The sequence below is a fragment of the Lutra lutra genome, chromosome 11, assembly GCF_902655055.1.
Source record: "Lutra lutra chromosome 11, mLutLut1.2, whole genome shotgun sequence".
NCBI classification, from domain to species: domain Eukaryota; kingdom Metazoa; phylum Chordata; class Mammalia; order Carnivora; family Mustelidae; genus Lutra; species Lutra lutra.
In genome coordinates, this window is record NC_062288.1 from 14,221,859 (window position 1) to 14,239,116 (window position 17,258).

Below are 17,258 nucleotides of genomic sequence, written 5' to 3' on the forward strand. Positions count from 1 at the left end.
AGTGTCAGAGGTAGGGAGTGTGTAACGTGTTTCCTTTGTGTACCGGGGTGGTGCTTGATTGATGGCATTCACTTCTAGTTACAAAGCTGTATCACATCTCGACTTTGCTGTCACCTTGAATGTCCCACCTTATGACATCTCAGGATCTACTTATATTGTTACTTTTATAAGATGGAAAAGGTTAGTTGATGAACTGATTCTCAGTTTGGAGCAATGTTCTATGTGAATGCATTGAATTCGGTTGGATTGTGCAAAGGCCTCCTTCTGTATGTTTGAACTCGAACCTGGCTCTTCCCACTGTTCTGAATTATGACTTTTCCATTCCTACCTACTTCTGATCTATTTCTCATTTCTCTCTTATTGGCCTGTGAGTTGAGGACATGTTGCCCACGTCTTTAAGAAGAATGTGTCATGTCAACAACTGACAAGCCAACAAAAAGTTGGGTGTATCATTGGGCATCTGGTGTAGTAAACGGTTGGGTGAACATTTATTTGGAGGTTGAATGCATCTTACATGTGAATTTAACGTTTTCTCCTCTTTAGGAATGTTCTGCTTAACCATAAAAATCTTTCACTGAAAAAACTGATATTGATATAGGGATGCTAAGTCAAAATTCAGTACTTCCTCTCTTTCCTCACCCTCAGACCCAAATCAGGTTTAATTTTCATTCTCTAGTTGTGAAAACTGAGACATAAATAGCTTCTACTTCCATCCCTGACTTTCTACTATAAAATGTGATTACTGAAAAGAGAATCATTGTCAACAGCCCAGTCTTTTTGATATTGTATTTGGTTAAGGTTATTCATCAAATAAATAATACACTTCCTCAATTATAAGAGTCCCACATTTTTTCTATTTTTAATATCTGTGAAATCAGGTTGCCCTAACAGTTGATGTATCTGTTTAGTGCGGTAGTATTTTCTTCCATTGTAAAAAAGCTGTTCTTAAACTGATGGTGTAATTTACTATCAGTGACTTCCTAAACTCAGAATACAGTATTAGCTATTACTCTTTTTCTTTGGAAGGGCTTACTTCCTTAGAAGGCAGCTTCCAAAGGTAAGGATATAGAAATGTATAGTGCCTTGCCACTCTGGGAGCTTCCTCAATTCCAAAATCACTTTACTGAGGGATACTACAAAAACCTCCAAGCCAAGATTCGCTGACATTGAGTTTCCTATGTGGCTCTGAAAGGCTCACTTTGACGAGCACCCATATCAAGCACACACCATGCACTCTTCCAGCCTGTCTCAGCTGTCTGTCTGGCAGGCAGGGGACCTGCAGTCCCCCAGACCCTGATGCCCTGGGGCTGATATTCCCCTCGACAAGATAAAGTGGAGACCTAAGGTCATTTTTTTCAAGATTATCTCATTGCTTTAGAGACTCCCTCCTTTTCTGGTTCCTCGGATCAGCAAAAATAATAAGGTGATAATACTGATTAAAATAACATATTTATCTTGGCAAGGTTTACAGTTTTTTATAGTTTTCAAGTGTGTGTTTATATATCTTCAAGAGAAATCTTTGAGGTTCAAAGGGTGAGAATTACAGTTACCATTTGCCGATGGACCGAGGAAGTTTCTGGAGTCCGTGTCCTGTCTAACAGAGCATCCAGGAAATGAACCCAGGTCTTTAAACCCAAGAAAGTGATGGTGGTACTGGAAGATGAGGTTGGACTTGGGGCTCAGATCTCAGTTCTGCCAGTTTCTTAAGGTTTCATCTCAATAGTTTGCTCGTGTGCACGGCTGGGGTAATCAAACTGCATGCTCTTCTAAGAACTAACACGGTTCTAGAGCTTTGCGCACTGAAATGAGCTAAATGTGCACGGGTTAGTGATACTACATTGCGGTCGGGATGGAATGTCAACGCTGCTAGTCAAAGATGCGAGAAGTCGGATCAGTTCCGAGGGAGCTGTCTGTGAATAGTACCTCGAAACCCATTACCTGTTTGGAATTATAGCTCTTAATAGGTTGTTTCATTAGTTAATTGGCCCCTTTCCTATTTACCCTGAAAGAATGTGCCCATTCTCCATTCAGGAGCCTACACAAGAACACATTTCCCTGTTCCCAGGAAAATGAAATATTATGTTGAAGAATTGAAAAAAAAAATGCAGTGGAGAAAAAAATGTAACGCCACCACCATCCAAAGTTCTGCTGTAGATAAGAGACCTTGGTTCTCTCTGGCTCAATCTACAGGGTAAATCCCCTAAAACAAGATTTTTTTTTTTTTTTAAATTGTGTATTTCTGGCCACTCCTTTAATTGCGCACGACAGGTTGCACTGGGTGGAGCGTGGGAAGAAAGATTTCAGAGGGTGCTTCGTTTTTAGTTCAAACTGGCCAGCTCTCCGGGGTGTTGGCATTAATAGGATTAACCCTCTCATTTCAGAAATGGGGGCTGTAAAGAGGAACCACACGGTGGGGAGGGACAGGCGACCTCTGGCCCGGCAGCCAAGGTGTGGGCTGAACCATTCACTGTCAGGGGCAGGGGCAGGGGCAGGGCGTGCTCCTGCCGCTGGCGTTGACCAGCTCAGAGACCCCATTACCGTCCCGCGCGTCAGCAGGCGAGCCACTGCAGATGCAAGGCCTCCCATGAAATCCATCTCCCGCGAAATCACTGCGGAGCCCAGGGCCAACAGGGCTCATTAGCGCCGTTTACCATCCAGGGAGGCCCACTCCTCAAAAGGGCGAGGACCCAGGACCCGAGGGCCAGGGCCGGGGTCACTCCACCAGCCGGCCCCCTCCTCTCCGGTCCTGACCGGAGGATCCGGGCGGCGGGTCCCCAGGGGACCTGCGATGGCCCTGCGCGCTCTCGGCGCAGCCGCGGGGTCAGAGCGGCGTCCCCCCACCTCCCGTCTCCGCTCCCCGCAAACGTGCTCTGGGATGTGCGCGCCCTCAAAGCCGGGAGGGGGCTCTTTCGGACTGAATCATCAGCTCGCAATCCAAAGCGCAGACAGGAACCAACGCGAATGACTCCCCGCAGCATTTCCCAAAGCGTGCTCTGCAGAGGTCCATTCTGCGAAATGTGGGGTGGACAGGAAGTTTAGGGGAAAGCGGGGTCCGACAAGTTAAAGGGGTCTGGGGCGCGTCGGAGCCCAGCTGCCCGGGCCGGCGGAGCTCCTACACGGCGGAGCCCGCGCCCCCCCCCCCCCCCCCCACCTCCCGGCCGGGACCCTCCTTCGTGCACCGCCCCGGGGGGCTCATTCATTTCCAAGGCGCACACTTAGGGAAACGGGGCTTTAATGCAATGGTCTCTCCTGAAATGAGGAAATAAAGCTCTCAATCGGGCTCGAAGGGGAAATTTGATATGTTAGTAGAAAGATTGAGGTTGTTTATTGTTGTTACTGTTTCATCTTTATTACTCAGATGAAGCCAGGGTAAAATTCTTATAATATTACTAACCCCATGAACATTTATTTCCCAGTCTCCGGAAAGAGCCGATTTTAAAAGTGTTAAAAAATGCTATTAAGGGGCGCCTGGTGGCTCAGTCGGTTGAGCCTCTGATTCTTGGTTTAGGCTCAGGTCAGGATCTCAGGGTCCTGAGCGGAAGCCTCCCTCCCCACCCCAACTGGCTGGTCCTGGGTTTGGAGCCTGCTTGGGATTCTCTGTCTCCCTCCCTACCTTGCACATGCACGCTCTCTCTCCCTCTGGAGATGTGATTAACAAAATGCATATTTGATAAGTATTCTACTGCATGTGATTGAATTTTTACACCCTTTTAAGACTTCATAGAATGATATTTGCAAGTGAGAGAAGAAAATCTTTGGTCAGACTGTTTTGAGTTTTGGTTTAGAAAATATGGCCAAAACCATTATCTAAATAGATTGTTCTGTTCATATTTGGGGAAAAATATACAGACACCAACCCTGAATTTTTAGATACCTACTCTGAATTTTCAGCAAAACATACTTGATTCTTAGTTATGCAACATGTCTAAGCAATATGTTCTATTTTTTGTATTAAAAGTGGTATTCTGTACATATGATTTTGTAGCTTTTTAGAAAGATACCTTTTTTCTTTTTCTTTTTTTTTTTTTTTAGTAAAGATGTAAAACTTGCATGAAAGGAATTACCAATGTTATAGTATCTATCACCTTGGAGGGGAGGGGCATGAGGAGAAAGTGTCAAGGCCTCAACTGTATCAGTAATGTTTTATTTCTTCTAAAAATAAACAAGAGAACTAAAGCTTATATGGAAAAATGCTAATACTTAACATTTCTGAAGGATACTTTTTTTTTTTTTGTAAAATATTATTATTATTATTTTTTTAAGTAGCCTCCATGCCCAATGTGGAGGCCCACTTGGGGCTTGAACTTAAGACCTTGAGATCAAGACCTGAGCTGGAATTAAGAGTCAGATGCTTAACTGACTGAGCCACCCAAGTGCTCCTGTAAAAAATTATATTTACCTTTTCATACATCTAATGTGTTTTATTATAAAAAATAAAATAAGAGGCACCTGGGTGCTTCCATTTTTTTAGCATCTGCCTCTGGCTCAGGTCACAATCCTTGGGTCCTGGGATCAAGCCCTGCATTGGGCTCCCTGTTCAGCGGGAAGTCTGCCTCTCCCTCTTCCTCTGCCCCTACCTCTCCCACTCCCACGCTTGTTCACTCTCTCTCGATTTCAAATCAATAAATAAAATCTTTAATAAAATACAATAAGAATATGTGTGAAACTCCCTAAATTCCTGATCCACTCGCTTTAGCTGGGTGTGTGTGAGGCACCCCATTTGCTCTAGTCACATTGTCCGAGTTAACACACTTTATCTCCTTTGCACAGGGTTTGAAATTCGTTTTACAAAGGTGGGCAGCTATGGCTTTATTTGTTCTCCTGTACAGATCTAATAAAGCCCACAGAGAGGTTCAATGGACACTTATTGAATAAATGTATTACATCTCAATTCTCTGGTGGAGATTTGCATTTATTATAACTTCATCTTCGTTCATCTTGTAGTGATTTTCTCTGAAAGAGTCTCCTCTTTCCATTTAAATTATGTGTTGGATTACTTTAGCCACCTATAGTTCAGGGCCACTTGCTGGCTTTTCATTTAAAGAAGAATAGCTATAACATGAATTTATTGATAACAATATACTTTATTAAATACTTAAGACATATCGGGCACTGTGCTCAGCCCATTGCTTGCTCTCTCATGTTTAACGCCCTGTGAAGTATGTGAGATCTCTTATCAGTCCCATCTTCACTGATGAGGAGATAGGGGCCCAGACGAGCTCTGTAACTTATCCAAGGCCACATAGCTAGAAATGTGTGCCAATCAGACCTGTTTCCTTCAAAGCCTGGCATTCAAGCTGCTCTACTCCCTTCTAGAGATGCTCTTCAGCCTTTGAGGATTATAATTCAGAGGAATGTCCCAACTTAGAATTCTTCAATTCTAAGACATGTATTTTTCACATATTTGAAAGTTATGGTATTAGGATGGTCTCCCAATTGATGTGTACAGACGCGGGGCTGGTGGTGTTCCTGCCTTGGCGGTGTTCCTGCCTTGGCCTTCTCCAGCCCAGGGCTGCCATGAATAGAGGCAACTCACCGTCCATGGTTTTGCACAGTCAAGGGTGTACTTTCTAAGCTACATTGCAGAGGCTACTACTGGAATTGGGAGATTGCTTTTCTTTGAGCATGACCTGTGGTCCTTTTAGATGGCAGCACCTCCCTACTGCAAATCCTTCTGTCTTGCCAAAGCAGCTCTGCTCAACTACTGTTTATTCATATAATGCTGTGTGTATTCTTGACTCATGAAGTGAAAGGGTAGGTCCTTTAAATTTTTCTCCTTTTTATACATTAAAAAAAATAAGGGCGCCCAGGTGGCTAGTCCATTAAGTGTCTGCCTTCGGCTCAAATCATCATCTTGGGGTCCTGGATCGAACCCTTGCATCAGGCTCCCGCTCAGTGGGGAGTCTGCTTCTCCCCCATCCTCTGCGGTACCCCCTGCCTGTGTTCTTTCTCTCTGTCAAATAAATAAATAAAATATTTTAAAAAATAAAAATAATAAAAAGATTAAAAAAAGTAATGTTGTTTTGTTGATTTTTTTTTTTTTTTTTTTACTCGACTGTTTCTTTAAGGATGGTTGGGAAGGACTTTGGTTTGACTTGTTGCCACTTAAGAAAATTTCACAGCGGTCGAGAACTAATTTCATCAGGAAACATTCTGAGCTTCAGTTAAAATGTAAAATGCTTTTCTTAGCCCCAGGATAAAATGAAATTTCATTTGCTTTTACTTTTCTGCAATAATGCCAATAAGGAGATATTGCCAGGGGCAATAGGGAAGCCAGTTCTATAGCTGAACAAATCGATGGTAAATCTACTTGCCAAATCCTGAGTATACCCACTGTACGAGTGTTAACACACACACACACACACACACACACACACACACATCCCTACTGCACTATCTGGGGTAAGGCTAAAATTTCCTTAAAATAATTTAATGTTCTCCTGCTAAGATTCTCACATTTTCAAACTCCTTGCACACACAGTGGGGTTTGTGTGCACAGTGTGAACTGAAAACACATAGCATCTTAATTAATAATAACAGCATATACTGAGTGTTAGCCTTATTGAATGATGTCTATGTGCCTGACCACTGGCTGAACTATTTAATCCTAGAAGATGGTTCCCTTCTTCTCCACATTTTTCTTTTTTAAGTTTACTTATTTATTTATTCGAGAGAGAGAACCCACATGACCGGGGGGAGGGGCAGGGTCAGAGGGAGAGGGAGAAGCAGATTCCTTGCCTAGTGTGGAGCCTGACGCAGAGCTCGATCCCAGGACCCTGAGATCATGAGCAGAGCCGAAGGCAGATGCTTAACTGACTGAGGCACCTAGGTGCCCCTTATCCCCACTTTTCAGATGAGGAAATTAAGGCACGAGAGAATTAAGTCAACCTGCGGTCTCACCGCCGATGAATGGCTGCCTGGTTCCAGAGCCCATTCGTTTTGCCTGTGTGCTGTACTGCCTCTTCCTATATATCCAAACCAAAGAGAGGTTTCCAGAAAATGCTAGACCGAACTCTAAACCATGATGATGATGATGATGATGATGATATTGATAATTTCTGCAGCCGCTAATTATTACTGAGTCTTTAACTATATACTCCAGAACTATGATAGGCTTCTTACACAACTGACCCCACTTAATCTTCAGAATCTAGGGACTTCGATTTTATTATCTTTATTTCATAGTGAAACTGAAACCCAGAGAGCTCACGTAACTTGCTTGAGGTCAGAGCTAGTTAGTTATTGGCTGACCTGGGATTCAAACATGTGTCTTGCTAGTGCCCATTCCCTTGTCTGGCTTCCACACTCACAGGAGTTCCTGATTTAGGAAGCAAAGGGAACGAGAATGTTCTTCTCAGATGTGTGATAGTCATTACACATTCCAAGATTATGAATTACCAATAGGACACTTGCTACCTTTTCACCTCAGAGTGAAGGTGGGTATGATACCATTTTTTAAAAATGGGGTACGATATTGCTTTGTGACTTCGGAATATAGTGTTTCTGTGAAAACGAATCACTCTTTGGAATAGTGCATGACTTCTGAATTAACCATAAATGGATGGCAGAGGCAGAAGGGGAAAAGAATGACTGAACTGGTTAGGGGGAAAAAAAAGGAACTAAAAAACTAAAGTCCTTTAATATATGGAGATTTCCCATCCCTTTAAATTCATTGAAAACCTGTAAATGGAAACATTCAGATTCCAAGATAAGGAGACAAAAACGGCAAGTCCCCGATAAAGGGGCGCTTTCTCCCGGTTGAGATGGGGGCATGTCTCCCTCCCCGCGTGGGGTGGGCATCTGTCCTTCTCTGCAGGAAGACCGAGAGCCTTTTGCCCAGAAACCATGGTCCATGGCCCTGGGCCTCCTCACCGAGGTTGTCTTAAACTTTGAGGATGAGGCTCTGGTTTAGAAAGATTAAATCACTGATTGCCCCAAGGTCCAAATTTAGAAACAGGTAGAGCTTGAACCCTATTCCAGGCAGGTCTGAAATTAGTCAGGGTTCTTTTCCTGGGTAAAACCGTCTCCGTTTCCAAGTAGCCAAGAGAGAGAATCTTAGCAGGAGGGAGCAAGTTTCAGGGGACCCCCCCACCGGTGCCTTCTCTGCAGCCCCGACCTCCCCAAATTATCAGCAGAGTAAAACAAGCTTTCCAAACCTAGGTGTAGATTTTAATGTTATGACTTCTGCACAGACTTTCAAATGTAAAAAAATAGTTGATGTCAAGAACTCAAATGAAAGGATCTATAAATATATTAAGAGTTTTCTCTTTGTACCTTCTCTGGTAAAGCTCTGTGGAGATTTTTAAGGAATTGAAAATGGGCTGGGTGAAGTAATTCTCATTTACATGGGTTTTTGAGCAAGGCTAATTATATGAACCTGATTCCAATGCAGTCTTATTTTTTGTACTGCATTAATAAAGGGTAAGGAACACACACACACACACACACACAACCCAAATAATGTTTGCCCTTCTTTTTTGTTGTAATCTCACCACTTCATGAGGTTCAAACAAGTATCTTTATGCCAAGAGGTACAAAGCATGCACTTTTCTCTGGAAAGATGAATGTGTTTATATTATAAATTTTTTAAAAAACACACACAGACACACGCACACACAGACACACACACAAACACACACACACACAGAGCACTACGGGAACGTGGCCAATTCATTAGCTTTGGAAACTGAGTACCTCGGTCTTTTCCAGCACTGGGAGGAGTACATGACACCCCAGGGTATGTTTCTAAAACTCTCAGACAAGACTTCACGAGTGGGCAGTATCGATTCCTCTGTGATGTGGTTTTTTTTTTTTTTCACTTTAGGAGGTTTGTACGCCATATCAAATCAACTATTACAGCATAGTTTCTAGGACAGAAGAATTTTACAATTAGAACCAACCCTTATTCGATATATGCAGAGTGCCCATCAAGCCTTTAATGGGAAGCTCATTTCCCTGTGGGTCCTCCAGGGAGGGAGAACCATCCCTGGGGGTGGGAGCTGGCAAAAGCCAAACGGAGTGGAAAGGCTGTAACTCAAGCCCCTGAGAAGGGGATGGATTTGTAACTGGCAAGATGACCCGCCATTAAATCACGGGAAGAATAAACTCCTAATAATTCCTTCTCAGCAATAAAGCATTTTCTCCATCACAAACTCACAAGTGGTGGGGCAGAGTGGGACATTTTCCTTGGACTCTGGTACCGGAAAAATCAGGGGGAAATACACATCAGTGGATATGCTTTCTATCTGGAACTCGTAAAATCTCCATCTCAAGGGCCAGCTGCTGGCAGGAATGAATCGGGGTGTTCTATTTTGGGCAGAACTCTGGGAAGCAGCTTCCAGGACCGACCCGATCGGAGTATGAATTACAGATATTATAACCAACTTTTCCTCCATGCCAAAACCCCATCCCTCCAGAAATCTTAATAGGCTTTTGAGAGCCTCCATTTAGAGCCGGCTGCATAAAATGATCCTTTGATGAAAAGGGATTGGAACAAGGGTTAAAGCCGACATTGAGAGGTGACTGTGGAGGGCACGGTGTTCATACAACCCTCCTTTAATATGTGTGGTGTGCACCTGTGATAAGATGATTCATTACCTGGGGCTGCTCTTTGACAAGCTCCATCGTTCAGCCCTCGGGGTTCTGACGGGACAATCCCGCACCCGCCCAGGAAATATACCAAGGTCAGCTTTTTTTTCCCTGGGACGTAGATTGAGACGGTTTAGCTTATAATGCATCTCTGTTTACTCTTTATGTAAAATAAAAACAGGGTGCAAGACGTCACCATTCCTGTTCTTCACAGAGCAGGCCAAGCAGGGATCCGTAAACTCACTGCTGAGTAAATAAGTCTGGGAGGGAAAATCCTGAGAGCATGCAAGCTGCTTCCACCTTGGGCTCCCACCCTCAGAAGTGGCCACACTTGAGGTCAAGGTGCTCTATCCACTGAGGGTCAATGTCGAGACTTTGAGTGGAGGGCGCTTCTGATACCCTCAGCTTTAACTTTGGTTTGCTTTCCCTGCAGCTTTTAGGTTTACTGAGGTCTTAAAGGGGGAGCCCCGTCATCTGAAGCTCTGTCAGTGTCCTCGGGACCATGAGGCGGGCGCATGAGGGGCGTAAAGGGACCAGCATGCTGCCTATGACACGAGGAGGGTTTGCCGGCCCTGGCCCTGGCTGACTGAAGCAAGCCTTTAGACATACCCGACCCAGCCTGGCTTCCAGAAGAAGAGACCCTCACCCCTTCCCTTTGCTGCTCTCCCAAGAATGCACTGGTCCTTCCCATCACGTCCCCACACATTCAGAACCTGGCTTGCTTACGGCTACTTTAGAAATCTTAGAGCAATTGGGAAAGGAAACGTCCCAGTTTCCCCCCGCTGTCCAAGTTTAAAATGAATGAATGAATAAAAGAGGAAAACTGAATTTTTATTTTAAAAATTACCTTTAAAAAAAAGAAAAAGAAAAAAAGAATGCCCTGTCATGGAAAGTGTTTTCCTTCAGTTAAGGTCAGAACACGAGCCATTGTACAGAAATAAGAACAAACGAAAACTTAGCCATTCTTGGGGAAGGAAAAAAAAAATCTTGCTTCTAAAATATAGAAACACCTCCCAACCCTTCTCCTATTCTTGACGTTGCTAGTAAACATTATTTATTTGCCTCGAATGGATGCGGTTACATATCATTGTCATGCAAAAGAAATTCATTTCCTTTCCGAGTTCAATCTGCCATAAAAATTCACTCTTGTTCCCATCTCCCACTCACCTGTCCTTGTGCATTAGTAACTAGTTGACCCGTGACCCCCTGAAGACTGGAGAGAGCATTGCCAAAGGCTTGTGAACTTGCTATGGAGCCCATGGCGGCTGCTGCAGCAGCCTGACTTGCTAGTGGATTATTAACCAGCTGCAAAGAGAGAAAAGATCAGGGTGAAACCACCAAGAGAGGCACAGGCACAGCACACCATACGACATTCACGTGGGGGAAGGACGGTCCCCCTCCAACTGGTTCATGCAAAGGGCCCGGAACCTCCCGGAGGGAGCCTGCTGAACAAGCTGTGGGCTCTTGGGGAGGTTGGCCATGAGGCGGGGAAGAAAACAGGCTCCACCGACCCTGGGCTGCTTAGTGGAGCCCCAGGAGAGAAGGAGGTGGACCCTGGGGTTGTTTGGGGGGCTGTCAGGGTCTTGCCAGGTGGATGAACAATTTTGGAGAAGTCCCTGGATTGTGTCCTCTAGCCTACCTAAAACTCTGGGAAAAGGTCTCCTTTCCTTGAGGCCAGCAGACGGAATGTGGATTCACGTAGGTTGGGAGTAGAAGTGGAGGGGAGGAACAGATGTTAGGGATTCTGCAAATGAATTTATCATTTTCATTTGTGAGTCGCTCCCCATGGTGAAAGGCAGGTGCCTCACCCCACCTTCTTCTCCAAGGAAGAAGGAAACCAAAGTCAGTAGCAATGGAAACCTCTAACCTCTGTGTTCTCAGAGAGCGAGTCCAGGGTTGTGACTTGGGGGGAGGGGTGGCTCATGCCAACCATGGGATTCAAGGCCAATGAGGAAGGTCCTTTGGTGATCGGCCAAGTTGAAGCCTAGCTGCTTGCCGTTGGACTAGTATGTGGCCTTGCCTGGGTCTCTATCCTGGGACCCGGGTGAAATAGGGAGGAGAATTTGACTTGGGTGGGGGGACCCACTCGAGGAGCAGGGTATAGCTGCCAAAACCCGTTTTTCCATGGAGACCAATTCAATATTCTTTATCCTGCCAATTTTCCACGCCACAGGTTTTCAGGCCTTCTGACCATGAGGCAGAAGTGTAGCTTGAACTAAAATCTGCATTTAGGTTAATGACTAGATATAAATTCAAGAAACATTTAAACTATTTTCACAGTATTGGTTTTGATACATGAATTTCATTTGTATTTATTCTAGGGTGTTATTTTTTCCCATATAGTTCCTCTCAAGTACAACGATTGTTGTGTATAATAATGCATTTTCCATCACCAGTTCCCACATCCATGAAATTCCTGCATTTTAGAAGAAGCCTGCCAAGACTAAGACTTGGTGGGAAAAAAATTAATGCCATACTTAATTCAGGTCCCAGAAGCTTTTCTTCCACTTTCTTCTTTACTTTCTCAATTCTCTTAGTCTTTCTTATTTCTTTCTTTTCCTCATTCCCTCTTTCCCTCAAATTGTATCTTATTGCTTACCTCCTCTGGAAATTTGCCTAGAGTTTTATATCATCTGATGAGGATGGGAAAACTAATTGTCAGGGGAAACATCAAAAGGGACAGGAATTTAACAATTCTTTTTTCATTAATGTGATATCCTTATCTCTCTGGTTTCTTTATTCATCTATAACTGAATTTCACGTAACTAGTTCTACAGAAAATCCCATTGACCTAGCGCATTTTTTTTTTTTTAAAGAAGTGAAAAATCCATTTTAAGCTCATTACTTTATGTGTCTTTTGCCTTTATCTCTCTCCTAAAAGACAGGAATGATTTTCTTTTTAAGGAGAAAAAAAATTCTCATTCATCAGCCTCAAAGAAACCCTGTCTCATCCCAGATTACCACCATGGGATTTAAAATTCAGGTTGGCTGTGTTCTTGACTTTCGATGTTTATAGTGTAGATGAGGCAAATAATGGTGGATGGTAAGTGGAACCCTCCCTATTTACGGATTGACTACCTTAGGTGAGAGTGTTTGTACTGTGTACCTTTTTTTTTTTTTTTTTTTTTCCCCACTGATGAAGTGAGAAGATCTTTGGGAATACCTTCCCCAAACTGCCCGGACAGATCCTGCCTAGAGGCATACTATCTCGGCTCATATGCCATATGCTATGTTTACTCTTCTTTTATGCCATACAAGTTAAAATCACAATGAAATTCCCCAGGTTCAGAGAGATCTCCAAATAAGCTTCTCAATCTCGGAGAAAAATGAAATCATGTGCTGCTTGGTGTTTGTGTCGAATATGCCCTTTTGTGCAGGAATTTTGGGTGCAAAATTTAAATCGGTATGTGCAGAATGTTTTCTGAAGAAGAGAGACAGTGATTCCTCCTTAATGAAGAGAAAATATTTTCAGAAGTTGTAAGACATTTCCCTAACATCTAGGTCAATCAGAAATTCAAAATAGGAAATTAGGGAATTACTCTCTGGAGACAGTGGTGTCCTAGGAGAATTCCTTACATTTAGGATTTGAGTGTATGTTCCGCTGTAGTCCCATATATTTGCTGTAAATTCAGGCGTTCTACAAAGAATGAATTATGGTTCTGAATATGAAACAAAGTAGCTACTTAAGCCTCCTTGTCATGGGAGCAGGAACAGGTATCCTTGCCCTGTTCTGGAAGGTTGCCAAAGCAACCGCAAACGCAAGGATCTTGTTGATTTTTAATGTTTCTTTCCTCTCTATCCTGGTCTTAGTTCCCCCCTCTTTGCTGCCTTTCCCTCTTACTGGAACAAGAGCCAACTCGGTGACTCTCTTCTTTCCTGTCCCCATCCCTAGGTCTTTGCGAAAGGCGTAGGGGCTCTGGGGAGATGCCCCCCTGCCCCCCGGAAGTACAGCTAGAGCTGAAGGCAGGGGGGTGTGGTGCAGAGAGACAGCCCGGACGAGTCAGTCTGCACGCTGACAGCCTTTCAGGTGGACCATTGGTGGTGTTGACGGATGCAGCTCTGTAAATATCTTTGGGCTTTTCTGTCTGTGACTGCCAAGGCAGGGATGTAATATGCTTCGAGATTTGTGGCAGAGAGGGGGAGGGAATGGTCGGGAAACCATAAGTGTTTCCTTCATCACCTCGGGTCACGTCACTCTGTATTGTCCCCAGTCATGTCATATTAGCAGTGTTCCTATCAGTCCTTCTCCTTGATTGGAGGCTCAGAGTAGATTTGGACAGCGAGGAGCCCGGGCACAATAAATGTACATAATGAGCAAGTCAACATTCTAGGAATGACTGGATATTTTGAAGTCACTGCCAAGTTTATGCCTTCAGATCTTTCATTGCCGATGTACCTAAGCAGCTAAAGGATGGCCCTGATGAAGTCCGATTGTATTGCATACTTGACTTTTCCACAGACCGACTCAAAAGTCAGGCTGAATTCCGGGGCAGGCTTGTTTATAAATGTGGACGCCCCCAAGCAAGCGGGAGCAGAGCGCTCGAGCTCTCATGCTGCCTCCAAACGGAATCTGGACCGCGAATGCATCAAGCTTTAGCTGTATAATTCACAGATAGTCTAAATACCTTCTAATGGAAAAACTAACTTCTTGAGATAGTTCCCTGCCTCCCCCACAATATTAGAGAGTAACATAACAGGGAAATTTTTAAAAATAATTTTTACTGGGGGAGGGGTGGGCATCGCCTCTGAAACCAGACTGCGTTGGCTTGTGACTTTTAGCAAATCAGGTCTCATTGTCTCATGGGTAAAAGGAGTATAAAGACGGTACCAGCCACAGAATTACCATGAGGATGAAATGAGCTAATACGGACAAAAGTTTTAGAATAATACTTGACATTTATCACGTTCTGAATACATGCTCACTATCATTCTCACGGTTCATATGGTGCAGGAGGGTTTTGAACTCATCAGTATGTCAGAATTAGGACTCACCTTTACAAAAATCTTCTCCCTTTGGAAATAATGGGGATGCAGGCAACTGCATTCTCTATTTTGATATTTTAACTGTATTCTCTGATTTTATTTGACTTATTTTTTTAAAAGAGTTTATTCATTTATTTGACAGAGAGAGAGAGAGAGTACGCACAAGTCGGCAGAGTGGCAGGTAGAGGCAGATTCTCCTCTGAACAAGGAGCCTGATGTGGGACTCGATCCCAGGATGCTGGGATCATGACCAGAGCTAAAGGCAGCTGCTTAACCGACTGAGCCACTCAGGCGCCCCTATTTGACTTATTGTAAAGAGTAGCTTCAAGGAAGCTATTAGCTAACTAACACGATTATTAGGTGAGGTGAGTTTCGTGAGTTAAAAAAGACAAATCTGCCCCCTGAAAATATTTCGGACTGGAGGACATCGAAAAGAAGTACTGAAAACCTGACATTACCTGCTTATCTTGGGCTTCCTGTAGTTGGTTATTTATAGAGAAATTTAGAGGGAAGGCACAGTTCTGACTCTGAGGCCGGGTTGTTCACAACAGACCAGCAAAAGGGGACCTTTCTAGCATGTTATCCTCATACTTTGTTGACAACATTTGTTGGGTATCCACAAGGACACCCATTTTGGAGTTTAATTCCTGCCTCGTGTCAAAATATTGTGAATGAATCTACCCCATGCTTGCTGATTTGAGAGTGAAGGCATGCAGAGAGAGCTGTAAAAATCTTTCCTTAGGATTCGCAATGGTTTATTTCCATACAAACATATCAATACGGATATTGGGTGCTCACCTCATAATGAGAAAAAAATCCATATTCCCAGCTCTACAGAGCTTTGTGCTAATCTTTGTTCTCTGAGGTCACTAAATGGTGATGAGAGGAAAAACTCAGATAGAGTCTCTTCCAGGAGCATTCGATGATGTCATATGTAGGTCACTGCATAACTGTCACATAAATTATGTCACTCCCTGATGGAGGGCTATCTTTCTCCAAGTCCCGCCCCATCTTCTCTTTCTCTGAAAGACTCACAACCTAGAGCCTGGTAAAGAATTCAGGTTTCTTGAATCTGGGCATTAGCAGTCAGAATACTTCTCAGGAGACATTGCTGATTACAGTATTCTATTATTATGAACCTTATTTATGAAAATAAGGCAGGACGATGAGGCAACTGACTTATGGTGTCATATTCTTCTTATGCCTAAATTCCGAGAGGGACCTGTGAATGCAGCAGGCTCAAAACATTTCTTTGGAGCAGAATTGCCCGTGATGGATAATTTTGTCCTACTCTTCGTGAGCTACGTGGATTTCATAGAGCATGGACTGTGGAGCAGCTCTTTTTGTTACTAACTTCTCAATTTAGAACCTGGAAACTGTGGCGCCATTTGTTTTTAAATGAGGATGTTGATAAATGCATTCATCATCGCTCACTCCCGCAGAAGGTCCTAGAGACTTGCAGGGGCTGCCTGGACACAGGACGGCAAATACGGCTGCCTGAGTTCATTTACGTGCATGAGGTCCTTGTCTTTCTTAGGCACTAGATGTGACATAGTTTGGTCTCCTGTGACTCTTAACTGAATCAGTGCTTGCATTCACTACCCTCAAGTCTTCTCTTAAAAGGGGGAGGAAATACCAGTAGACAAGTGTTGGAAGGTTGGCCACGTTTATCTCAACGACCTATTTGATGAGGGTTTTATTCTACTAGGCTTTCCCCCTAGGTCTCATGATTGTTCCGTGATACAAACAGAAAGTTAGGAATCAGGTTGGTGAGTTTCAGTACCAAGCCCGGCTCTTCCACTCGCTGTCTGCCCGCTTCTGCGCAGAGACGGTGAAGTGTTAGATGCCAACCCTCTGACCCTCTGCCTGTCAGAAGTCTCTGGCTGGAGGGCCTGAGGTTTGCAGGGATGACCCAGGCACCACCATACCCTAAAATATCTTTGGTTCATCAATGTCAAATCACACTGATTTCACTATAGTTTTAGAATAAACTTGACTTTATTTTTATTTTTTGACAAAACTGTAAGTATAGTAACTTCCAAATAATGCTCTACTGTCCAGCCACATTCAGTAACGAGAAATTTTCATTTTATTTTACTTAAAAAAATTTTTTTAGGATTTTATTTATGTATTTGAGAGAGAGAGAGAGCGAGCGAGCGAGCACAGGCATGGGGAGCAGCAGAGGGAGAAGGAGAAGCAGGCTCCCCACTGAGCAGGGATCCCAATGTGGGGTTCGATCCTAGGACTCTGGGATCATGACCTGAGCCGAAGGCAGCTGCTTAACCAACTGAGCCACCTTGGCACCCCAACAGATAAATTTTTAAAGTGATCTCATGTCTGAGGTTTGGGTCCCCAGAACCAGGGTGGAGAAGGGAAGGGTTCTGATCCTGTAGGGGCTGTGGAGTGTGACTAAGGTTTCAGAGCTGTCCTACCCCAAGGCAAGGAAGTTGGATGCTCTCCCTTGACACTTGATGCTCCCAGTTGAGAGATAGCCCCTAGGGTCAAGGAAGGGTTGGAAATCAAATCCCTGGCCCTGGTGGCTCTTTGCTCTTGGGGTAAAGTGTATATGGGGGGCTGAGGGATGGAAGAAGGGCTGCAGGTGCTGGTTGTTGAAAGCCCCTAAAGGGGTAAAGGCAACTCACAGAAAAGAGCAATTCCAGGGACCTGGGTGGGACATTATCATGACC

General features: G+C 44.0%; 1 protein-coding gene across 2 annotated transcripts in view; it reads right to left on the reverse strand.

Annotated features, from left to right (window-relative positions):
- Window positions 1-17,258, reverse strand: part of POU6F2 (POU class 6 homeobox 2) — a 490,143-nt gene that overhangs the window by 41,391 nt on the left and 431,494 nt on the right. For both annotated transcript variants that reach the window (XM_047695942.1, XM_047695944.1), the window contains one exon: window positions 10,756-10,893. In XM_047695942.1, coding sequence (XP_047551898.1) covers window positions 10,756-10,893 — 138 coding nt within the window. The remainder of the gene's footprint in view (window positions 1-10,755; window positions 10,894-17,258) is intronic.